The 18,707-nt window shown below is 37.7% G+C and overlaps 1 protein-coding gene across 1 annotated transcript in view; it reads left to right on the forward strand.

Annotated features, from left to right (window-relative positions):
- The first annotated feature begins 350 nt into the window (after positions 1–350).
- Positions 351–18,707, forward strand: part of cwc27 (CWC27 spliceosome associated cyclophilin) — a 28,847-nt gene continuing 10,490 nt past the window's right edge. Inside the window, exons 1-11 of the mRNA XM_030149899.1 lie at positions 351–577; positions 939–1,035; positions 1,134–1,246; positions 1,379–1,522; positions 1,636–1,734; positions 1,849–1,952; positions 2,086–2,155; positions 2,555–2,634; positions 2,731–2,764; positions 2,904–3,073; positions 13,972–14,075. Coding sequence (XP_030005759.1) covers positions 536–577; positions 939–1,035; positions 1,134–1,246; positions 1,379–1,522; positions 1,636–1,734; positions 1,849–1,952; positions 2,086–2,155; positions 2,555–2,634; positions 2,731–2,764; positions 2,904–3,073; positions 13,972–14,075 — 1,057 coding nt within the window. The 5' untranslated portion in view covers positions 351–535. The remainder of the gene's footprint in view (positions 578–938; positions 1,036–1,133; positions 1,247–1,378; positions 1,523–1,635; positions 1,735–1,848; positions 1,953–2,085; positions 2,156–2,554; positions 2,635–2,730; positions 2,765–2,903; positions 3,074–13,971; positions 14,076–18,707) is intronic.

Consider the following 18,707-nt stretch of genomic DNA (forward strand, 5'->3'; position numbering starts at 1 on the left):
ATTAAAAAACTATACTGCAGGTTTTTTTTGCTGAAATACACCGATGTGAAGCTTCTTTTTAAACTTGTCGCTGTTGTGCAAAAAGTCATTTTCGTTTCTTTTGTGGTTTCCGGGGGTTGATTATTGTGGTGCACTTGGTTCAAACCAAAAAAACTTATTAACAGGGGTCTACTCTCTGACTCACAGCTTTTAACTCTCACCAGCGCACCTACGTGTACACTTTTTGAGAAAATGTGTAATTTATATATAACAAAAATACTACTGAAGTCTTTTTTTCAATAATAATATTACAGCAACAAAAATATAAATAGTATTTTACGTAAAAATCCCCCCCTTCGACCGAAGTAAACAATAATCCCACATGTACGATCAATATGGCTGTGTAGAGATAGATATAGTATTTGTCACTTGTAAAAGAAGATTAAATATCACGCATTGCTATTATCTATTGTTTCATACTGTCTGAGTCTGTTATTTAGAGCAAGTAGAAGAACTACATTTGCTTGCATTCAGAAAAACTAGCCTTTGAGACAAAATGAGTAATATTTACATTCAGGAGCCACCAACAAATGGAAAGGTAAGCGCGACTTTTTCCAACGTTCAACTGTAATGCGATTTATTTATGAGCAATATTTTGACCTCAAAATCAATTCCGTGCGTACTAAACTGAGGTCATCCACCGTTAAGACACGTTGTAGTTATGTTGCCCATTGACTCGCATCCTTAAATTGTTAAAGTTCAGCAACGAAATATTTCACCGATGTTCATGCCAGTCTCTGCTAAGTTTTTTCAGCCTTTGTAGTGAAATAATGTACTTTTTAGGAATAACTTAATTTGAAAATGCCCCCGTGTGTTTTTAGTATGACACGGATATAAAACAAACTAAAAAAAAAAAAAAAATGCATAATTTATATTTTGAAGTTCACTTGTTTTCTCAGGTCCTGCTCAAGACCTCTGCAGGTGACATTGACATTGAGTTGTGGTCCAAGGAGACTCCTAAAGCATGCAGGAACTTTGTGCAGCTTTGCATGGAAGGTAATACTAGACTAGTTCCACCTTTATATGTCCTCATTAATACTGCTCCAGTTACAATAGACCCATGTGATTGTTTTATATGATGTTTAATCTTCAAGGTTATTATGATGGTACAATATTCCACCGAGTGGTGCCAGATTTCATCATTCAAGGTGGAGATCCAACAGGAACAGGAACAGGTGGAGAGTCCATTTATGGCCGGCCATTTAAGGTCTGAGTTGTTCTTTTCTTCTTACTATTTTGCACATTCTTCATGAAATACACAAGAAGAATATGATCACAACATAATTTCAGCAATGAAACTATTAAAAATGACTGCATGCTGTCTTAAATCTTCTGTTAGGATGAATTTCACTCACGATTGCGCTTCATTCGGAGAGGTTTGGTTGCTATGGCAAATGCTGGACCACATGACAATGGAAGTCAGTTCTTCTTCACCTTGGGACGTGCAGATGAACTCAACAATAAGCACACCATATTCGGCAAGGTATTAGACTGGACAGTATGTGTGAACTGGGATTTAACTCCACTTTATATATGTGAAAATGGTTTTGCTATTTACAAAGGAACAATCATTGTTTTATTAATACACCCAAATAGGTCACCGGAGACACAGTGTATAATTTGCTCAGACTGGCAGAGGTTGAATGTGACAACGATGAAAGACCTTTGAATCCTCACAAGATAAGATCTGCTGAGGTATTACTCACTATTTCTTTTTCTTTATTGACTTTATCCCAGCAATGTTTGTTTGGTTTTTTTTTTTGCATCTAGTGTCTGTGATTTATTGTCTGTTTTGTCTGTGTTTAATAGGTGCTACATTCTCCTTTTGATGACATAATACCACGAGAAACAAAAAAAAGCAAAAAGGAAAAAGATAAAGAGGAAGGGAAGAAATCACAGTCAAAAGCCACAAAGTGAGCACTCAGATCGATTTTGTTTTTATAAATCACTTTAAATGTCATAGGGTTTTGCACTGTGTGGGCCACTTATTTTTATTTTCATTTGTCTAGTTGTTGCTTTTATGTTAACAATATGTTGCCTGTGTAGGAACTTCAGTCTGTTATCATTCGGAGAAGAAGCTGAAGAAGAGGAAGAGATGGTGAATCAAGTCAGCCAGGTACTGAAAGCTCTGTGTTTCCCAAAATATTTAGATTCTTCTTCAAGAATTCAGCGTTGATTTACCTCTACAACTGTCTAAACAACATAATTTTTAAGCCACTATAGAAGAAGCAGCTGTTTAGGAACATGTTTTGTACTATATTGTTTTATCTGCATAAAATAAAGGAAACCTGTTTGGTATAAATAAGAAAATAATATTTATATGTTTATATATTTATTAAAACGTATTGTTTGTTGCTCAGGGGTTGTGATGACAAGTGTGAATATCAAAAAGCATGTGCTAAATATCCAATATTGACTGGAAACATACCACTACTATATGTTATTGTTTTCAGCTTTGCTTTAAAAGAAAAAAAAAGAGTTGCATATAGTCGGTCACCATTGTTTCTTGTTTCAGACTCTAAAGGGAAAAAGCAAAAGTAGCCACGACCTGCTGAAAGATGATCCCAGACTGAGCTCTGTGCCTGCAATTGATAAGTACGTTTAAAAGTTAATGAATTGTTATGTTGTAATTTAAGCAGTTTCCCACATTAATAGTCATTGATCTTGCCTATATGTCTCTTACTTCACAAGGAAAAATAAGAAAGGAACATCTGGAGGTGGAGAAGTAAGTTTTATATAAATAAATAAATAAATAAGTGTGTGTGTGTGTGTGTGTGTGTATATATATATATGTATATGTGTGTGTACAAACATGCTTTTTTTTAGCTCTTCTGTCATTATTAATTGAAAATGCGCTCCTTCAGACAGACAGTGATGATGATGATGTTAAACCTGACGTGGATGATGAAGAATATGACTCGGATAAGAGAGAGAAGATGAGAGAGCTCATCAGTAATAAGCTAAAAAAGGAAAAAGGCTCAGACAAAACAACAGAGGCCAATGAGGAGGATCGAGGGAAGAAGTCGAGCCGCAGGTAAAGCTACAAGTTTCTCTCTTTTACTTACATTTAACCTACTGACTACTCACTATAGAATACAAATCTGTATCCCAAAGATGACCAGTTTGTTTCATAAATCACCTGTTTCAACATTAACAGCTTCAGTGGTGTTGTACTAAATCATAGATGTCAAACTTATGGCCTGTGGGCCAAAACCGGCCTGCCTAAGGGTCTAATCTGGCCCACAGGATGAATTTGTGAAATGCAACAATTACACTGAAGATATTAACAATCAATGATGTTAAAATCTTTAGTTGAGGTTCCACATTCAGACAAATATGATCAAAAGTGGATCAGACCAGTAAGATACTATTATAATAACATATAAATAATGGCAACACTAACATTTTTTATTTATTTTAGTGTAAAAAAAATTACTTCCTTAAATTACTTACTTAAAATTACTTAAAAACAAACTATCCTTTCACACAGAATTTGAATAACCTGAACAAATATGAACAACAAAAAAAAGTAGGTGTAATTTTAACAGTATTCTGCCTGTTATTGAATGTTTTGTGTATTTGTAGATCCACTCTGATCTGTAAGTTGGAATGCACATGTGTAAGTGATAAACTGAGCTATAATGTTGTAAAAACTGCACTTATTTTTCTTAAGACATTTCAGGTTCATGTTTTTCACGTGTTTTAAGGAAACTTTGTAGATGTAAACACTTTCATAAAATAATTCTACTTTTTTCACTGTTATTGTTTTTTTACTGGTCCAGCCCACTTCAGATCACACTGCACTGAATGTGGCCCCTGGAATAAAATGAGTTTGACACCCCTGTACAAAGTTGTAGCTGTGCTTGTAATATAGTGTAAGAACCTGGTGGGGGGGCTGTTGATCTATATAATACAGTGACTTGATCAGGAGACAGTACAAGTAGTCCTCTCCCCTTTAATTCATATCTTCCCATGAGAATAAACCATCCAAACTTTGCTTTTTTGACCAAGACAACATTATGTAAATCCACATAGAGAAGGCCAACATTTTTATTGAGAGTTTTGTGAATTTTAAGATAACAAGGAAAGATCCAGAGCAGATGAATCACAGATGCTGTTGAGGCCTAGACACAGCAAAAACAATAATTATATGAATTAATCACTGCTTCTCTGTGATAGTAAATCCCCCCAAGCCAAATTGTATTTGTTACTTAGAAAAGCTTTAACAAAATAGTTTGATGTGCAAGTTGATGTGTGCTTGATCTGTTACAATAAGTATACCGCAGGTATCTTTTAATAATCAAAACTGTACAATTTATAACACTTAAATCCAATAATCTTCCAAGAGGCAAGCTTTAAAATATAGCCATAATTTAACTATGTTCATCTTACATGTTTTAAATATTTATACCACACAGCTATAATTGAAATGGAGAATATTGTATGTACATATTTTGTCATCTCAAAAATATGTCCCGGTGGTTCAGCTTCATACCAAGGCCCCAGAGCTTCTCATCAGTACAATTTTTATGTTATACATTAAATAATTCCCTTTCCTCTGGATTCCCAATGCAGTGTTGACACAGTGTTGATAGAATAAAAAGAAGTGTTACATTTTAGTCCAACTGCTAGTTCATTATTCACTGTAAATGTCCTAAATGTGAGTGTTTCATTAATAAGTGAACCCAAACAAATGGTGAAGAACTCCTTATTAGTGTTAATATTTAGATATCACTGCCACCATTTATGGCTGTGCACTTTTTTTTATGCTTTGCAGTCATTTCTGTAATGGGAAGTATTGTCATTGTCATAAAATCCTGATATCTCTGACTTGGATTTACAACGAGGAAGCTGACAATTACGGTTATCCCCACACAAGTGCTCATAATTACAGTCCATACGATATGTCTTGAATGCCACACAGACCTAGTCTCTTCGTCATTCATCCGATTCACACATTCCCTCACTTTTTACACTTGCAAACACATACATATCAGAATTGTAGCTTATTGGACCAACATCAGCAGACTTTTGCTGTGAAACAGGAATGTTGGCGCACAAAGCAAATTACTTACTGTGCTGAAGTAGAAGCAAACACTACGCCTGTATGAGCCAATGATGTGAGAGAAATGAAAGTGAGAGTGGAAGGGGACACCATTAGTACGAAAGTGACCTGAGTGATTTATCTTTGATCTCTCTTTGATGCTGCTGCTCTGCCGGTTATCTCTCCTCTGTGTCCTCTTAACAGGTAGCCCTCAACACACATAATCAACATGCCCTTCTCTCATTAGTGCTAATGGGATAAGGAGCAGGCTCCCAGTCAGTTGTGTGCCCCTGACTGACAGCCAGCCCAATGCAGGCAGACTGTAGTATATTAAACACAAGCGCAGATTGTTTTGCTACAAGAACTGTAACCCAACACAGTGGTTTGTCTTGGCAGGGAATCAAAGAGCAGGCTGGTAGGTACAGTGTTGGTCCGGGACAAAGGGGGCATTGTTGCAGGGTGAGCTGTGCTCTCCCACTGTTGCTTTGCTTTGGGCTTTCAGCTGCTCTGTATGCAAGGAGGAACACCAACTGATATCTAGTCACCTGGGAACAAAGACAAGATGTTGAAGACAGACACTTACCTCACAGATGACAATTTCTGTATAAGTTTTTCCTAAATTAACATACACTCAGATGCTGTGTTATCTTAGATGTGTGTTGTAAAGAATATCTGCCTGGTTTGTGGTCTGCAGTACTGAAGCCTCAGCTTTGAGAATATTACTACACTAACTCTATCTTCCTTCTCAAACTTAAGACTGAGACAACCTTGAAATTAGGAGTCGTTCTGAAACTAAAGTGCTTTTTACATCAGGTCAAAACTATCTTACACTGCTATCCAGCAGCCAGATGATATTCCACTACAGTATTCCATGATTGCAAAATTCTTGGACTTGTTCACATTTCATGAGCAATTTGCCAAATAATGCGGCACTGTATGCAGAGCAGGACAATTTTTGACTTTCAAAGATCTGCCAAAGTCAATCACATGAATGCAAACTTTGCCGTCTGTCAAAACAGAGCCGATCCACACTCACTGTGTCTGGCCTACTTGTGATGTTTGATGCTATTGGTAATTCTGGTTAGGTTTTTGTGCTCACAGTTTGACACTTCTTTTATGTTACTCTTGATCAAATCAGGTTTTGTTGTGTTTAAAGTAGCCCTTTTTGGGGGCTTTACCATATAAGAGACACCACTGAATAAAGTCCCAAAAGCAGCGTATGCGGTAGTCGCCACTTTTGTTAAACCCGACGGGGCATGACTGGGGAAGCAAAACGCTTCCATATGGCTGTGGGACACAGTGGGAGCTGCTTCTGCCAGCAGGGCCGGGCTCCCTCTGCTGTCTCTGCTAATCGCTCCTCCGTCACTGCAGGCACAAGATAATGATAGAGCTCTACTTCCTGTTATTTATATCACTTGTTACCACATACGTTTATTTGTTGTATACATAATACAGGTAGAGCTATAATTATATGTAATAATACAGGTAGATTGACCTTAATAGAGTTGTAAATAGAAGTACTTGTTAGCACCATGATTATCACATCAACAATATGATGTCCTTCTACACCAGGTAAATGACATAAATAACTAAATAATCCTGTCTAACACTGAAGAAAGATGTAAACGTCTCTGGATACACAGAGAAGGATGTTGTGGGTAATCATAGGTCACAGAGGAGTCAAAATACATCTTAGTCTTGAGCATCAGTCAAGCTGATTAGCTGATTCAGCTTTGGTTAAGAAGCTTCTTCAAAACAGAAAACAAAGTAAGTTTTTTTCATTTTCTGTGTATAAAAAACAGACCAAGCTACATTAGAAGTGAAAACAACATCTGTGTAAGTCTGCCTGCTTCCAGCCCGGAGAATCATTTTGATGATGTTATGTCTTTGTGTCTTTGCATAAGCATAATGTAGGAGTGTGAGTACAGTCAGCATGTGGTTGACATCAGGCAAAAATGCAACTGCAATAAAATGTTAAAAAACAGTAACCAGAAGAAGCATTTTAGTAATAACAAGCTAAATACCAAATCAAATAATTGTTATTTATTTCAAAATATGTCAAATCAATCTGAAATAGCTGTGAAATTTGATTGGACAGACAAGCCCTTGTAGGGGTGTATGAACTCATCTGAAAACATGGAGAGGCTGCAGGTCTTCACATGAGAGAAGCTTGAACTAACCAATATGTACATTGACCTTCAGGGAATTTAACACTAACATTAACTTTTTGTTTTACACAAAACTAATATCATTGTTTCAGCTGGAAAAAAAAACCCAAATAATCACTGAACAGACTTGTCTTCTACTGCCTCACATCAAAATAAATTCATTTCGTTATCAGTGACTTTGTTTCTTTTATGAATATGTATAATGAGTACATAATCAGATCCAAATTGAAAACTGATAAAATATATAATGTTCATCCAGTCTCATGTGTTAATTATGCCCCATTAGATTCTAGCGCTCTAAAGACTCAGCACCAGCCTTTGTTCCCTGTGCTGTAACTGGTTAGCCGTCTGCCACCACGGTCATGTTTCTCTTTCTGACTTGCACACTGTTTGTGCAGCACTTTACCAAAGCATTCTTTTATCCTCATGGCCAGTGTAACTTAAATGAGACATCAGACTCTAATTATCTCCACCAAGTGTCAGTGTGCATTAATTGGCTGCACCTGTCTTTTGTCAGCGGTCATAACCCAATGCGTTCTCAGGGAAAGGTTACAGAGATCAAGAAAGCATTCGGCTCTGTTTTTGTGCAGAAAACTGCTTGAGATAATCCAGTTCTTGGCAGCGGGATTGTGTATGTTTTGGAACTGGCAGGTTTACACATCTCTGGCCCACTGTAGCATGTCTGCCCCATATGGGGCACTTGCTTGTTGGAAACCGTTCCAGACAGCATATGCATGTCTGGGATGTGGAGGGATACACTTTTTTAAAGATAAATTAAAAGCAAAAATCAGAGGGTTTTTGCTTAGACAACGATCAATGTCAACATTTGACAGGTAAATAACTGCAGGCTAGAGGATTCAGTAAACAGTTGTCAGGCAGATGAACCCTGCTGAAAGGGGAACCATCAGTGTCCAGCGTGTGGGTAATGTTTTTGGATTGGTCCAGATCACTCTGCAAAGTCATGCAAATTCCTGTGTTGAGGTTGGATTCCTCCTCTGCTGCTCACAGTTCTGCTTGGCTTTTGACCAAGCCGTGGAGTGCCCCCTGAGGGGAGTTCACCCAGCCATCTTGTTATTCTAGCACATTCATCCACATCACTTGCTCAGTCATTAGAGTACTTTAAGTCCACCGTAGCAGGGAGAAGCTGCTCTTGCCATCCTTGTGGTGTACTCGGTCTGAATGAGGCCGAGGTGTTTGGTTTTACATTTAAATAGACGTTCAGCTCTGTGAAATCACACTGCGGCTAAAGCACTTTTTTTTCAACTTTATCAATAATATTTCTACAGTCAGTTGAGGACTGGAGGTAGAGACTACAGAAAAATTCACAAAAGTAGGCCCGATTGTACATTTTGGAAAACGACCGAATTTTTTTGATGAAACCATACAGTCATCACTGCACTATTTTAAAGTTCTTGAATTCCTGTGTCAGCCTCAGACTCCTGCCAGACACCCGAGTATTAAATGCAAGGTCCTGAATCATGAGAGAGTTCTTGGTCTACTGCCAATCATTTCATATGCTTTCTTTATGAAAAGTTAATCATCCACAGCGCTCTGGGGTTTTTTGAAAACCAGTGACACTAACTGGCAGCCTCCAAAAGTACCCAGGCCGCAGGGGGAGTCAGAAAAAAGGTTCCTCATGTACTCAGCTTTGCCCATTTCAGTTTGTTTATTTGACAACTAGTGTTGTCATCTTAGCGGATTTACTGTCTCTGATTGGCCTTATTGTCTACCAAGACATCCTTTATACCCATGAACTGAACTGAAAATACTTAATACTGAACTGAAGAAATGTTTCTAGTCTCTGGTTTGGGTTTATAGAAATATGTTATTAAAAGGAGCACATTAAAGACAAGCAGGACACGATAGAGTACAAACAAAATAAAAAGATGAATTAAAAGAACATACTCTAGCCAAAAAAAGTCCCACACTGACATTCCCCACTGCATCGTTTCGAATCGTTTATATAGTGTCATAACATTTATTTCCTGCATTTTTTTGATACATAATGTTGCTGAGCTTAGACCTGACCAGCTGAAGCAACCCCAGATCATAAAACTGCCCCCATAGGCTTGTACTGTAGGCACTAGGCATGATGGGTAATCATTTCATCCACCTCTCTTCTCACCCTGATGCACTCATCACTATGGAACAGGGTCAGTCTGGGCTCATCAGACCACATGACCTTTTTCCATTGAAACACAGTCCAGTCTTTATGCTCTCTATCAAACTGGTGGTTATTTAAGAAATGAGAAGCCACTCACTGGATCCAGTATAATTATTCCATCAAAGGCCAGGAGGCAACTTTTTCCTTTTGGCCTGACGAATATGGATATTTCTATTAGTGATCAGAAGTAGTGTCTTTGTCAAACTCTCTTAAACCCTTGTTATTCTTTAGTCATTCAGGTGTTGTTATTCACTAGTAAATTTTTTTTTTTTTTTTTTAAATTTCACAAGTTCTTCTTATTCCACCTGCTTCTGGATGGGGGTTACTCCAGTGCAGTTTTCTGTTTTGAAAGTAATATTAAGCATATCATTCAACCCTTACTTGAAAAGGCTTTTTTGTTCAGTATTTGGGATGACTTTCAGATTTTTTTTAATCATTAATTACCTATAAGATTTTCCAAAAACAACTTGATTAATGGCTAAAACACTACAATGAGTTTTATTTCATGCAGGTGTGATTTGATCAGAGCTGACAATGAAAAACTGATAGTCTGAGTATAGTTCAGCTAGTCAAAAATGTAGCCGTCAGAGTGTAGTTTTTGATTTCAGGAGTGAGGAAACCAAATAATTTGTAGTGTTGTGATGTGAGGGTCTTTTGAGGAATTTGCTGAGCCCCAAGGAGTGTCTGAACAGGTGTTGTTGGGGGCTTTTCCTGTCCTCCCTGGCCTCTCACTGTCTTTATTGGCACTGGGGCTGTGGAGCCAATTGTTTGGCTGTTGCCGTGGATACGTCTCTTGTTTTCCAATGGCAGCATGTCAAGGCAGGCAGAAGACGATCGCTCAGTCCAAACTGTTTCTTACTGTAAAATACACATGTAAAAGCTGAGTTCTGAGAAGAAGGTGATTGTTTATAGTTAAGTATTGAAGAAAAGCTCATCAAACAATACATGAATGGTGTAACAATATAATAAAATGTAATTCAATAGTCCTGTAATAGATGCTCTTTTAAAGGTCATTTATGGGATAGTCTGCTGTGTCAGTTCAGACAATTTTAAGATGTTTCTGTACAGTTTTCAAATAAGTATTCATTTGTGACTACTGTGGCAAGGCGTTTTGAGCTTTTTTACTTTAGCATGTACTGATATGATTTTAAGGTGTTTTCTCCATAATATATAATTAAAAATACTTAATGTAGTAGGTATCACAAAAAAAATTTACATTTGTTTTGTGTTGTCCCAAAAAGCAAAATCAAAGAATTTTTGTTAATAAACTCTGATTATTTGTCACGGGGATTACTATTTAGCCAGTGTTATATTCCTCCTGTGATCACTGTGATTATAAAGCTTAGTTTAGTTTCATTTATAGCTGTAACAAACAGTTATTTACATTAGCAATCTGTTAATTACATTCCTGATTAATTGTATGATAGTGGAAAATAGTGAAAAAGTTTCCCAAAGCCCTAAATGTTGTCCTCAAATGTCTAGTTTGGGCCACATCCCAGTGACATTAAATTTACTGTAACAATGGAGTACAGAAAAAGAGTCTTTTTCTTGTTATCATTGATCAAAAAAAGTTGTTGATTAAGTCAGTCATCAACTAATCAATTAATCTTTGTACCTCTAGTTTCATTACAGTAGGGGTATGAGCAGTTTTGTACCAATTCTATCCATAGTGTGTATCTTGTGTCATTTAAAAGAATAAAAAATAACAATCAGTAAATATTTCAGCAAATTGTCAATGCACAAACAAATGACAGATTCACAACCAAAAAGGAGCGGGGAGAAGTATACACTTACATGGTCATAGCTCTTTTTTAGAACCACATATCATACAGATACTTTTATGGGGATTCCCCTTTTTGGGTTATTTGTGAAGCTGTTATTACCATTTACAGGGGTAAACAAAAATAAAGTCAGAGCTGGACAGGCGACGTCCTCACACAGGCCAAGTCAGACTCTGCCAACCAGTTCTGCGTTTGGCAACGGAGTCTAGATCCAGCTATGTGACTTTTTTTTTCCTTCAGCAAACAACTTTATGTCTGACTGATTCCTCATGTGTATCCTCAGGAGCAGCAGAGATGTTAACAAGGAAAAGACATGACATCAAGTCAGCCACAGCTGTTAATATTTGCTAAGGCACTTAGAGTTAAAATATCACTCAGTTTGATGCAGCAGACGATGTCACAGAATTAAACAAAAGGTAACATGAGCGTTGGAACGCTACGAGCAGAAGAGTGGAAGTTCCAGATAAAAGAAAGAAAAGGATATAAATGAATGTCAATTCAGAGAAGCAGATGTAAGAAACAAAGGCAGCCATTGTTTGGTCTGGAGATGCCTCACATGTTTCTAGGCCAGGAGCCCAGACTGTGCAGCTTACCTGTGCTTTGTGGCTCTGCTAGAGAATAGGACAAAAACAGAGCTGTCAGGCAGTACAAAAATATTATCGTTTCCTAACATAACATATCTGCTCCGCAACTGGCAGTAGTCTCAATCATGTGAAAGGGAACAATAATCAGCATGGCTGGCCCCAATTCAGACTTCATAGTATTGAGCCTTGCATGAGCTGGACTGAGGGCCACCTGCCAAAAGGTACGACGCCTCAAGTTGAGGAAATTAGGATGTGCCTTGGCCTGTCTCTGTCATCCAGTTAAAGGTTTTATTGGGGTGGCTGGACATGAGCAGTGCCCGTAACACCTAATGTACTGCCACTTGAGGAAAAGCCACTTTTACTGCCTGTGCCACTTATGATATTAGTCAGCTGTGTATTTTTATGTGTTGGAAGATTTTAATGTGCTGTATTGCACACTGTGTTCAATGGTATTACATGGCTTTCATGCAGAGAACAGTGCTCAGCTGTGTGTACTGTGTGTGTGTGTGCATCTGCAGAGACATGGATTTGAGTTAAGCTTCTGTTGACTCAAGTTGTCAGAATCACCTTTAACCTGATGAAATCAAAAAGGACAACTTAAACACAGAGATCTGCAACTTGTTAAGTGCTTCAAACACAAAAGTAGCACACTGGACGAAATGGAACCCATGGGTCTTTACTTTGGACATGATTTGGCACTTGTTGGTATTTACATGAAACTTGATCAGAAATTTGCTTCCATTGACTTGGAAATCACTCATATTGTTTCAGGACTCCGCAGTGTTTGGCTCAAAACAGTGGGTGTAGGACTTGATTTGTGAGATTGTTGTGTGACTTCACCTATTGGATGTTACTTTATTTAACAGGCTTAACTTTGACCTAATTCTTTTGACTTGAGTCTTGATTTATGTCCCACTTGTCCAATAATTGGTTGTTCATCTCTTGAAACATTCTCAGTTTGTCATGAGAATTGCCAGACTTTAAGACTTGTTGGTCATGACCAGGGTGTTGCTTGTCAACATTCCTACTTACAGGTCTAGCATGAAAGATTTAGAAGGATCAAAGTAAAAAAAAAAAAAAAAAAAGTGAATATACTATTCATAATTATGGTTTTTATTTCTGCGTAATCACTCAAAATAAGAATTGCTGAGTTTTTATTACCTTATAATGAACAGTTTATACACAGTAACCCTCTCTCTCCGTAGATATAAACCTCATCATGGTTTTGCCGTAGCTCAGAATGGACTTTTCCTTTTTTTTTTCATTTTATAACAGATGGCATCCAGAGGTAAATGTGCATGACCACCTAATCTGTCTTAGTGTAGAGCACAGTTAATATCCCCGTAATTAAAAAGCTCACAACTGACAAAACAAACACTGGATGCGAACAAAGGACTTCCATATTTTTGCAGCCACCTTAGCTGAAAGGGATGGGGTTGTTCAGTTGGTTGCAATCTGCAGCTTCACCACTAGATGTCAATAATTATTACACACTGAACCTATAAAAGCATCAAATAAAATATATAGTTTGAGAAATTATGTGCAATGCCTGTTTCCTTCTCATTTTCCCTGACATGCACATATTTTGGTATTTTACTGCACCAAATCAGATTTATAGAAGACACACAACATTTTTATTGACACTGTTACCACCACAGTGTGACCGCAATAATGAAGGTTACAAAATACAGCTTCCTTTCAAAGCTTCCTTTCCCTTTTCCTAAATATTTTAACGAGTGCATTGTACTGCTACAGTGACAATTACTCATTTCTAAACAAGAAACACATTAACATATTTCTCACTTCAGCTAAACCTCAACTCCCCATGTAGTACTTTCCAAGAACCTGGAAGGGAAACAATTATTTGATTAAGGCTCCATCAGATTTATAGGGGTAACACAAGCTTTAATGTACATTCCTTATTCTGACACTTTGAGCAGTGTTTTATGCTTGTTTTTCTATGCTCATATTTTTGGCTGTGAATGTTTAAAATTTGAGAAACAAAAGAGTTTTAGAACAGTTGTTTGTCAAGACTGGTAATGTTCAGTTTGTTAAAATAGATGTTTATGTGACAGGATCAGTGAAGCCAAACTGAGTGTTGTCGAGATTTTTATCTCTGTTACAGGTGAAATCCCTTCTAATGGTTACATATTCTAAGTTTAAAGTCTAAAACTATTCTTTGCCTTTACAGTGATGAATTACGGAAAGAGGCACGGCAGTTGAAGAAGGAACTACTGGCCATAAAGCAAAGGAAAGAAGAAGCTTCAAAACCTGCAACAGAGGAAACCAAGGAGGGTAAGCACAACATATGCTTACTTTCATTACTGACGTATCACTTATTTTACATTTGTCCAATCCCTTGTTCTATCATTGTTTGCCCCATATATGTCTTGTTTTGCCTGACCAACAGTCCAAAAAATCAAACATTTTCAGGCTATAGTTATATAAACGTAAATCCTCACATTTTTAGACACTGAATCCAAAGACTCATCTCAAGAATCCGATCAGCTAATCATTTATCTCTTCTTACAGGTATCGCACTACTACTAGGTTCTTTCTAGGAAACTCTTTTTTTTTTTGTCCACCTCAGAGCTAGAAGTGTGTATCGCTAAGAGGGTGGTCTGTGCCACATTCTCTGCTAATGGACACTAAGACAAGCAGCCCTCAGATTTTGTCAATTAGTTGCAGACATCTATTTTTCTCCCCCCCCCCACAAAGTCTGCATTTTTGTGTTAAAGCTCTCAGAAAATGTGTGGGTAAAAATCGTTGTGTGTCTGCCTCAGTTGCACATCGCACACATTGTGTGTGTTTGTTAGTTTGCAGTTTTGGTCTGTATAAATCGGCCCCCATTTTTCCTCGGGTCCTCACCACACTGCAGTTTGTCATAATGCCGTCAATCTTTGGATTGTTTCTGATGCCGAAACACATTTTTTCAAGATTGCAAAAGCCACTTAGGATCAGAGGTTAGCTTGAGGTTGTTGTGCAACAAAACAAAATAGTTAACAGGGGATCTGTGGGGACCAACCTAACTGTGGGATCACCACCAGCCAAAATTTCCTGAAGGCCATGATGGGCTTTTGTTGCTCAAACATTGCTTTTGTCTCCACAAACACTGATGGTTTATGTTTTTAAACACAGACACTGAGCCCACTGTTGACATGCGTCTAATTGGTTCAAGATTTTAGGTGAAAGAGCAAAAAATACAATCATCACATTGTATTTCTATCCAGCTTTTAATACTAAGATTAACTAATATTTCATTGGTGTCTCTGAGTTAATATGCGGCTCTTAGTGATATCTGTCTGAAGTTAAGCTGGTTCTATAAACACCCTAAGTAGAAAGAGACCTTGTCTAAACAGATTCAGTCCTGTCCTCACATACTGAGGCACTAACAGACAGCCCAGCATTGTTATACAGGGGGCAGCTAGCCTAAGCTCCTCCATTATCTTACAAGGTATTTAACTGTGCCAGGGCCCTTTGTTTTGTGCTTCTCTGGCAGCTCAGCCAAAGGCAAGACTTTCTTTTAAAGGTTCCTCATTACATTTCTGTGTTGGAAGCAAAAGTTAATTCCATTAGATGGAATTCTTAGATGTCATGGGCCAATGGCTACTGCAGGGGAGACGGATGTCTGCTCAAATGCCGTAAATCTTGAAACTCAGCTCAGCCACAGAAGAACACTGTGGTGAGGGTTTGTTTTATCTCATTGGAGAAGCTCAGCAGCAGTTAGAGCTGCACACGCATTAATGCTCACATTGACACTGCCGTTCCTGAAAAGCTTAAATCATTCCCCTGGTTCTGCTCTGACCTCTGAGTGAAGGTCGACCTTTGGTCTCATTTCAATCACAGGCCTCACAAGCTGAAAAATGGTACAGCTCTTAAAGGCGAATTTGAAGAAAATACATTTTTATTCATTAAGTAAACCAATAGTGACCAACAGTAACTGCACCTTTATTAAGCAGTGGCTGCTTTTCACCACCTTTACCTTGTTCCAACTTTATGAGCTAAACTGATCTGAATTTGGCAGCAGTCTGACTCAGTACCTCAAGCAACCAAATCCAGAGCTGACTGTTGGACTAATGGTGACCACAGCAGATGAGCGATTATAGTGTGGGAAACTAAAAATTGTTTTCATAAACTCCAGATTATTTTCTAGAAAAATTGATTATTTAGTCAGTAAAGTGACAGTAAAATGGTCAAATAATCATTCCATGTAATATCTGCAGAGTGGTTGACTAATAATCAACAGTCCAAAACCTATAGATAGTTAATAATTATCATTTAAGGTAACGGAAATTAATCACATCTGAGAGGTTGAGAATTAACCACTTATTAACCAAAAAAAACTTTGTGGAAATTTTGAATGGTGCAGAGGGGCAGTTCCCTGTGAATGGTTTCAAACGGATTATTCAAGTGGTGTCATTTCATTATCCAAAGGTGAGATTTAATCATTAACAAGATCTTAATAATTATTCACTGCTATTGTCACTGTGACGTCCTTCTAACAGGTTTTTCCTTTGGTTTTTAGAGGGCATAGCTGCTGTTTGGGTTCTAGCATTTTCTGTGGAAGACTCACATGCATGATTATAGAGTCTGGAAGTCCTTCCACAAGAAAACTGAACAATTTCTAAATAAAAAAGTTGCATTTTAGCTATGATTTTGACCATTTATTTTGATATTTATCTACAAAAATTTGGAAACGCATCCAAAAAATTTAAAAAGCTTAAAAATAAAGCTTGAGGTGCAGTTGGGTGCAATCCTTAGATCTGTGAAAAGCCTTTGGAGTTTTCATGATGCAATGCTTCACATTATTTTAAATGAGTTTGTGTTGATGAGTGGTGCACCTAAGATTACCCGAAAGATCAACACCTTCTCCCAGCTTTACCTTCATTCAGGAGTTTATGCACTACATTAATGACTTGAATTAGTCTCAGACCATAGAATAAACACACAGAGGGCACCACATGGATGGGAGAGAAGATTTCTCCTGTTTTCTTCCTCTATAGTCATGGTATTTTAATTCTTCTCCACCAGTGGCTGCCTGACATGTGCAGGACATTACATTTGATTGAAGTGAAAAGCAAATTGTCTCATCAGAATTCACCATCACCAGTTTTTTCATCATTTGAATTATTTTCTCAACAGACATCCCTTCAGTTGTCATCACATAAATTATAGCATGTTTCTACGCTCTGGTTTTCTCTTTCTTGGCATGACCGCTGGGCATGGCAGCCAAAAATAAGAGAGCCATTCAGAAACCACTGTCCATTCAATACCCACCATAAATGATGTGGCAACACTCTTTATTATACAGGTAATTCCTGTGTGCTCTGGGTGTTTTATTACACTGGTGCCTTGTCAGTCATGCTGTTGACTTAGAAAAAATGTTATAATAATAGAGTGATATTCGAAACAGCAATTACCGGTGATTGAGATTAGCATGTTATTTTGACAGTTTAGCTCAGGTTAGTTATTTTCACAGGATACTACACATAAATACCCTAAAAGAGTGAAATATTTTCACACATTAACAGTCTGTTCTCCTGGTGTTGAGGGATAGTTGACCCCGACACACGTACTGACAGTCTTTTTTGATGTGTTTTTGACAATGAGCAATAACATTGCCTCACAGCATGGTTTTTGACTTGACTTAAGTGTACAACAGAGAAGGGCAACCTCTTCTCCTACAGAAGAGGCCTTTGTCATCCACAACAGCCTTTGGTTACTGCAACAACGGCAGCTTGATTTGTAGCCCTCTTGAGCCCAGGTGACAGGAGAGGGGAGGAATGTAGTTAGAAAGGCCATCAAACTCAAAGATAGTAGTTAGTGACAACAGCTGGAGAGGGTGATGTGTGTTCCTCATGTAGGACCTCAGGGCATCATCAGTCAGCATCCAGCATGTCACAGGCTGCACCGGGGAGGCCGAGCATGAGAGGTGACTGGGGGAGTTGAGATGGAGGGAGATCAATTGTTGGTCTCATAAATCAAAAGGAAAAAAGCTTCAGCCCTCAAGCAGCAGAGCACACTTCCGTGTTGACACCAGTGAAGTGTACCACTCAGATTTCCAGGGCTGTTTTTGGAAATTCCAGTGATGGCTCACTATTTGGAGTATTCACTGCTGTAAAAGCCTTGAGAAACAAGAGTAATTGCATAGTTTGGTGGAAATGATAGCTAACCCAAACACCCCGTGGGACTGAAAGTCTTTGGTTGCTCAGTTACGTTTCTCAGAAGCGTTCTTTTCCCAAAATATAAAACAGAAGAAAAAAACACCTTTCAGCAACTGAGATGACTTCTGTCATGGATAGTGTTGGCAGTTGTTTATACTGGAGATCCTGTGAAACTGGACGAACTAGAAGTCAACCAGTAGAGGGGTTGCACACTGAAAACGTACTACACATGTCTGAAATCTTTGATTTTATTAGACACCAGACAACTGTTGAACTGTCATAAATACTTAAATACAAACAAATACATACTTACAGATCACTGAACATCAACTATAATCTCGGTGGGAGTAGATTTTTTTTATTTTGACCTATTATTGTCCTTCTAAGTCAAAAACTCCATTTCAGAGACCGAATCATAGTTTTATTCAAGAGCTATTCAGTAACACAACTCAAGGGCTAATTTTCTGTAGACACAAGATAACTTCTGAAAAAAGTTCTGCTGACTTATTGCTGTAATGTGCCGACAATAGACTTTAAAGCTAAAAATGAAACTTTTAATTTGATAAATTGTAAATGTAAATTAAAAGTAAATAAATATGTAATATTCTTTGACTGTACCAATATGGTACCATATATGTTACTTTCTACGATATCAATGCTTAAAGTTATATTCACTCATAATCATGATGTAAATTAATTTGACAAGTGGAATGGAGTCAGACTATTTGAAAACATTTTTATCTTTTCCAAAAGAACAATTAAG

Source organism: Sphaeramia orbicularis, chromosome 12, assembly GCF_902148855.1.
Source record: "Sphaeramia orbicularis chromosome 12, fSphaOr1.1, whole genome shotgun sequence".
Lineage (NCBI taxonomy): Eukaryota > Metazoa > Chordata > Actinopteri > Kurtiformes > Apogonidae > Sphaeramia > Sphaeramia orbicularis.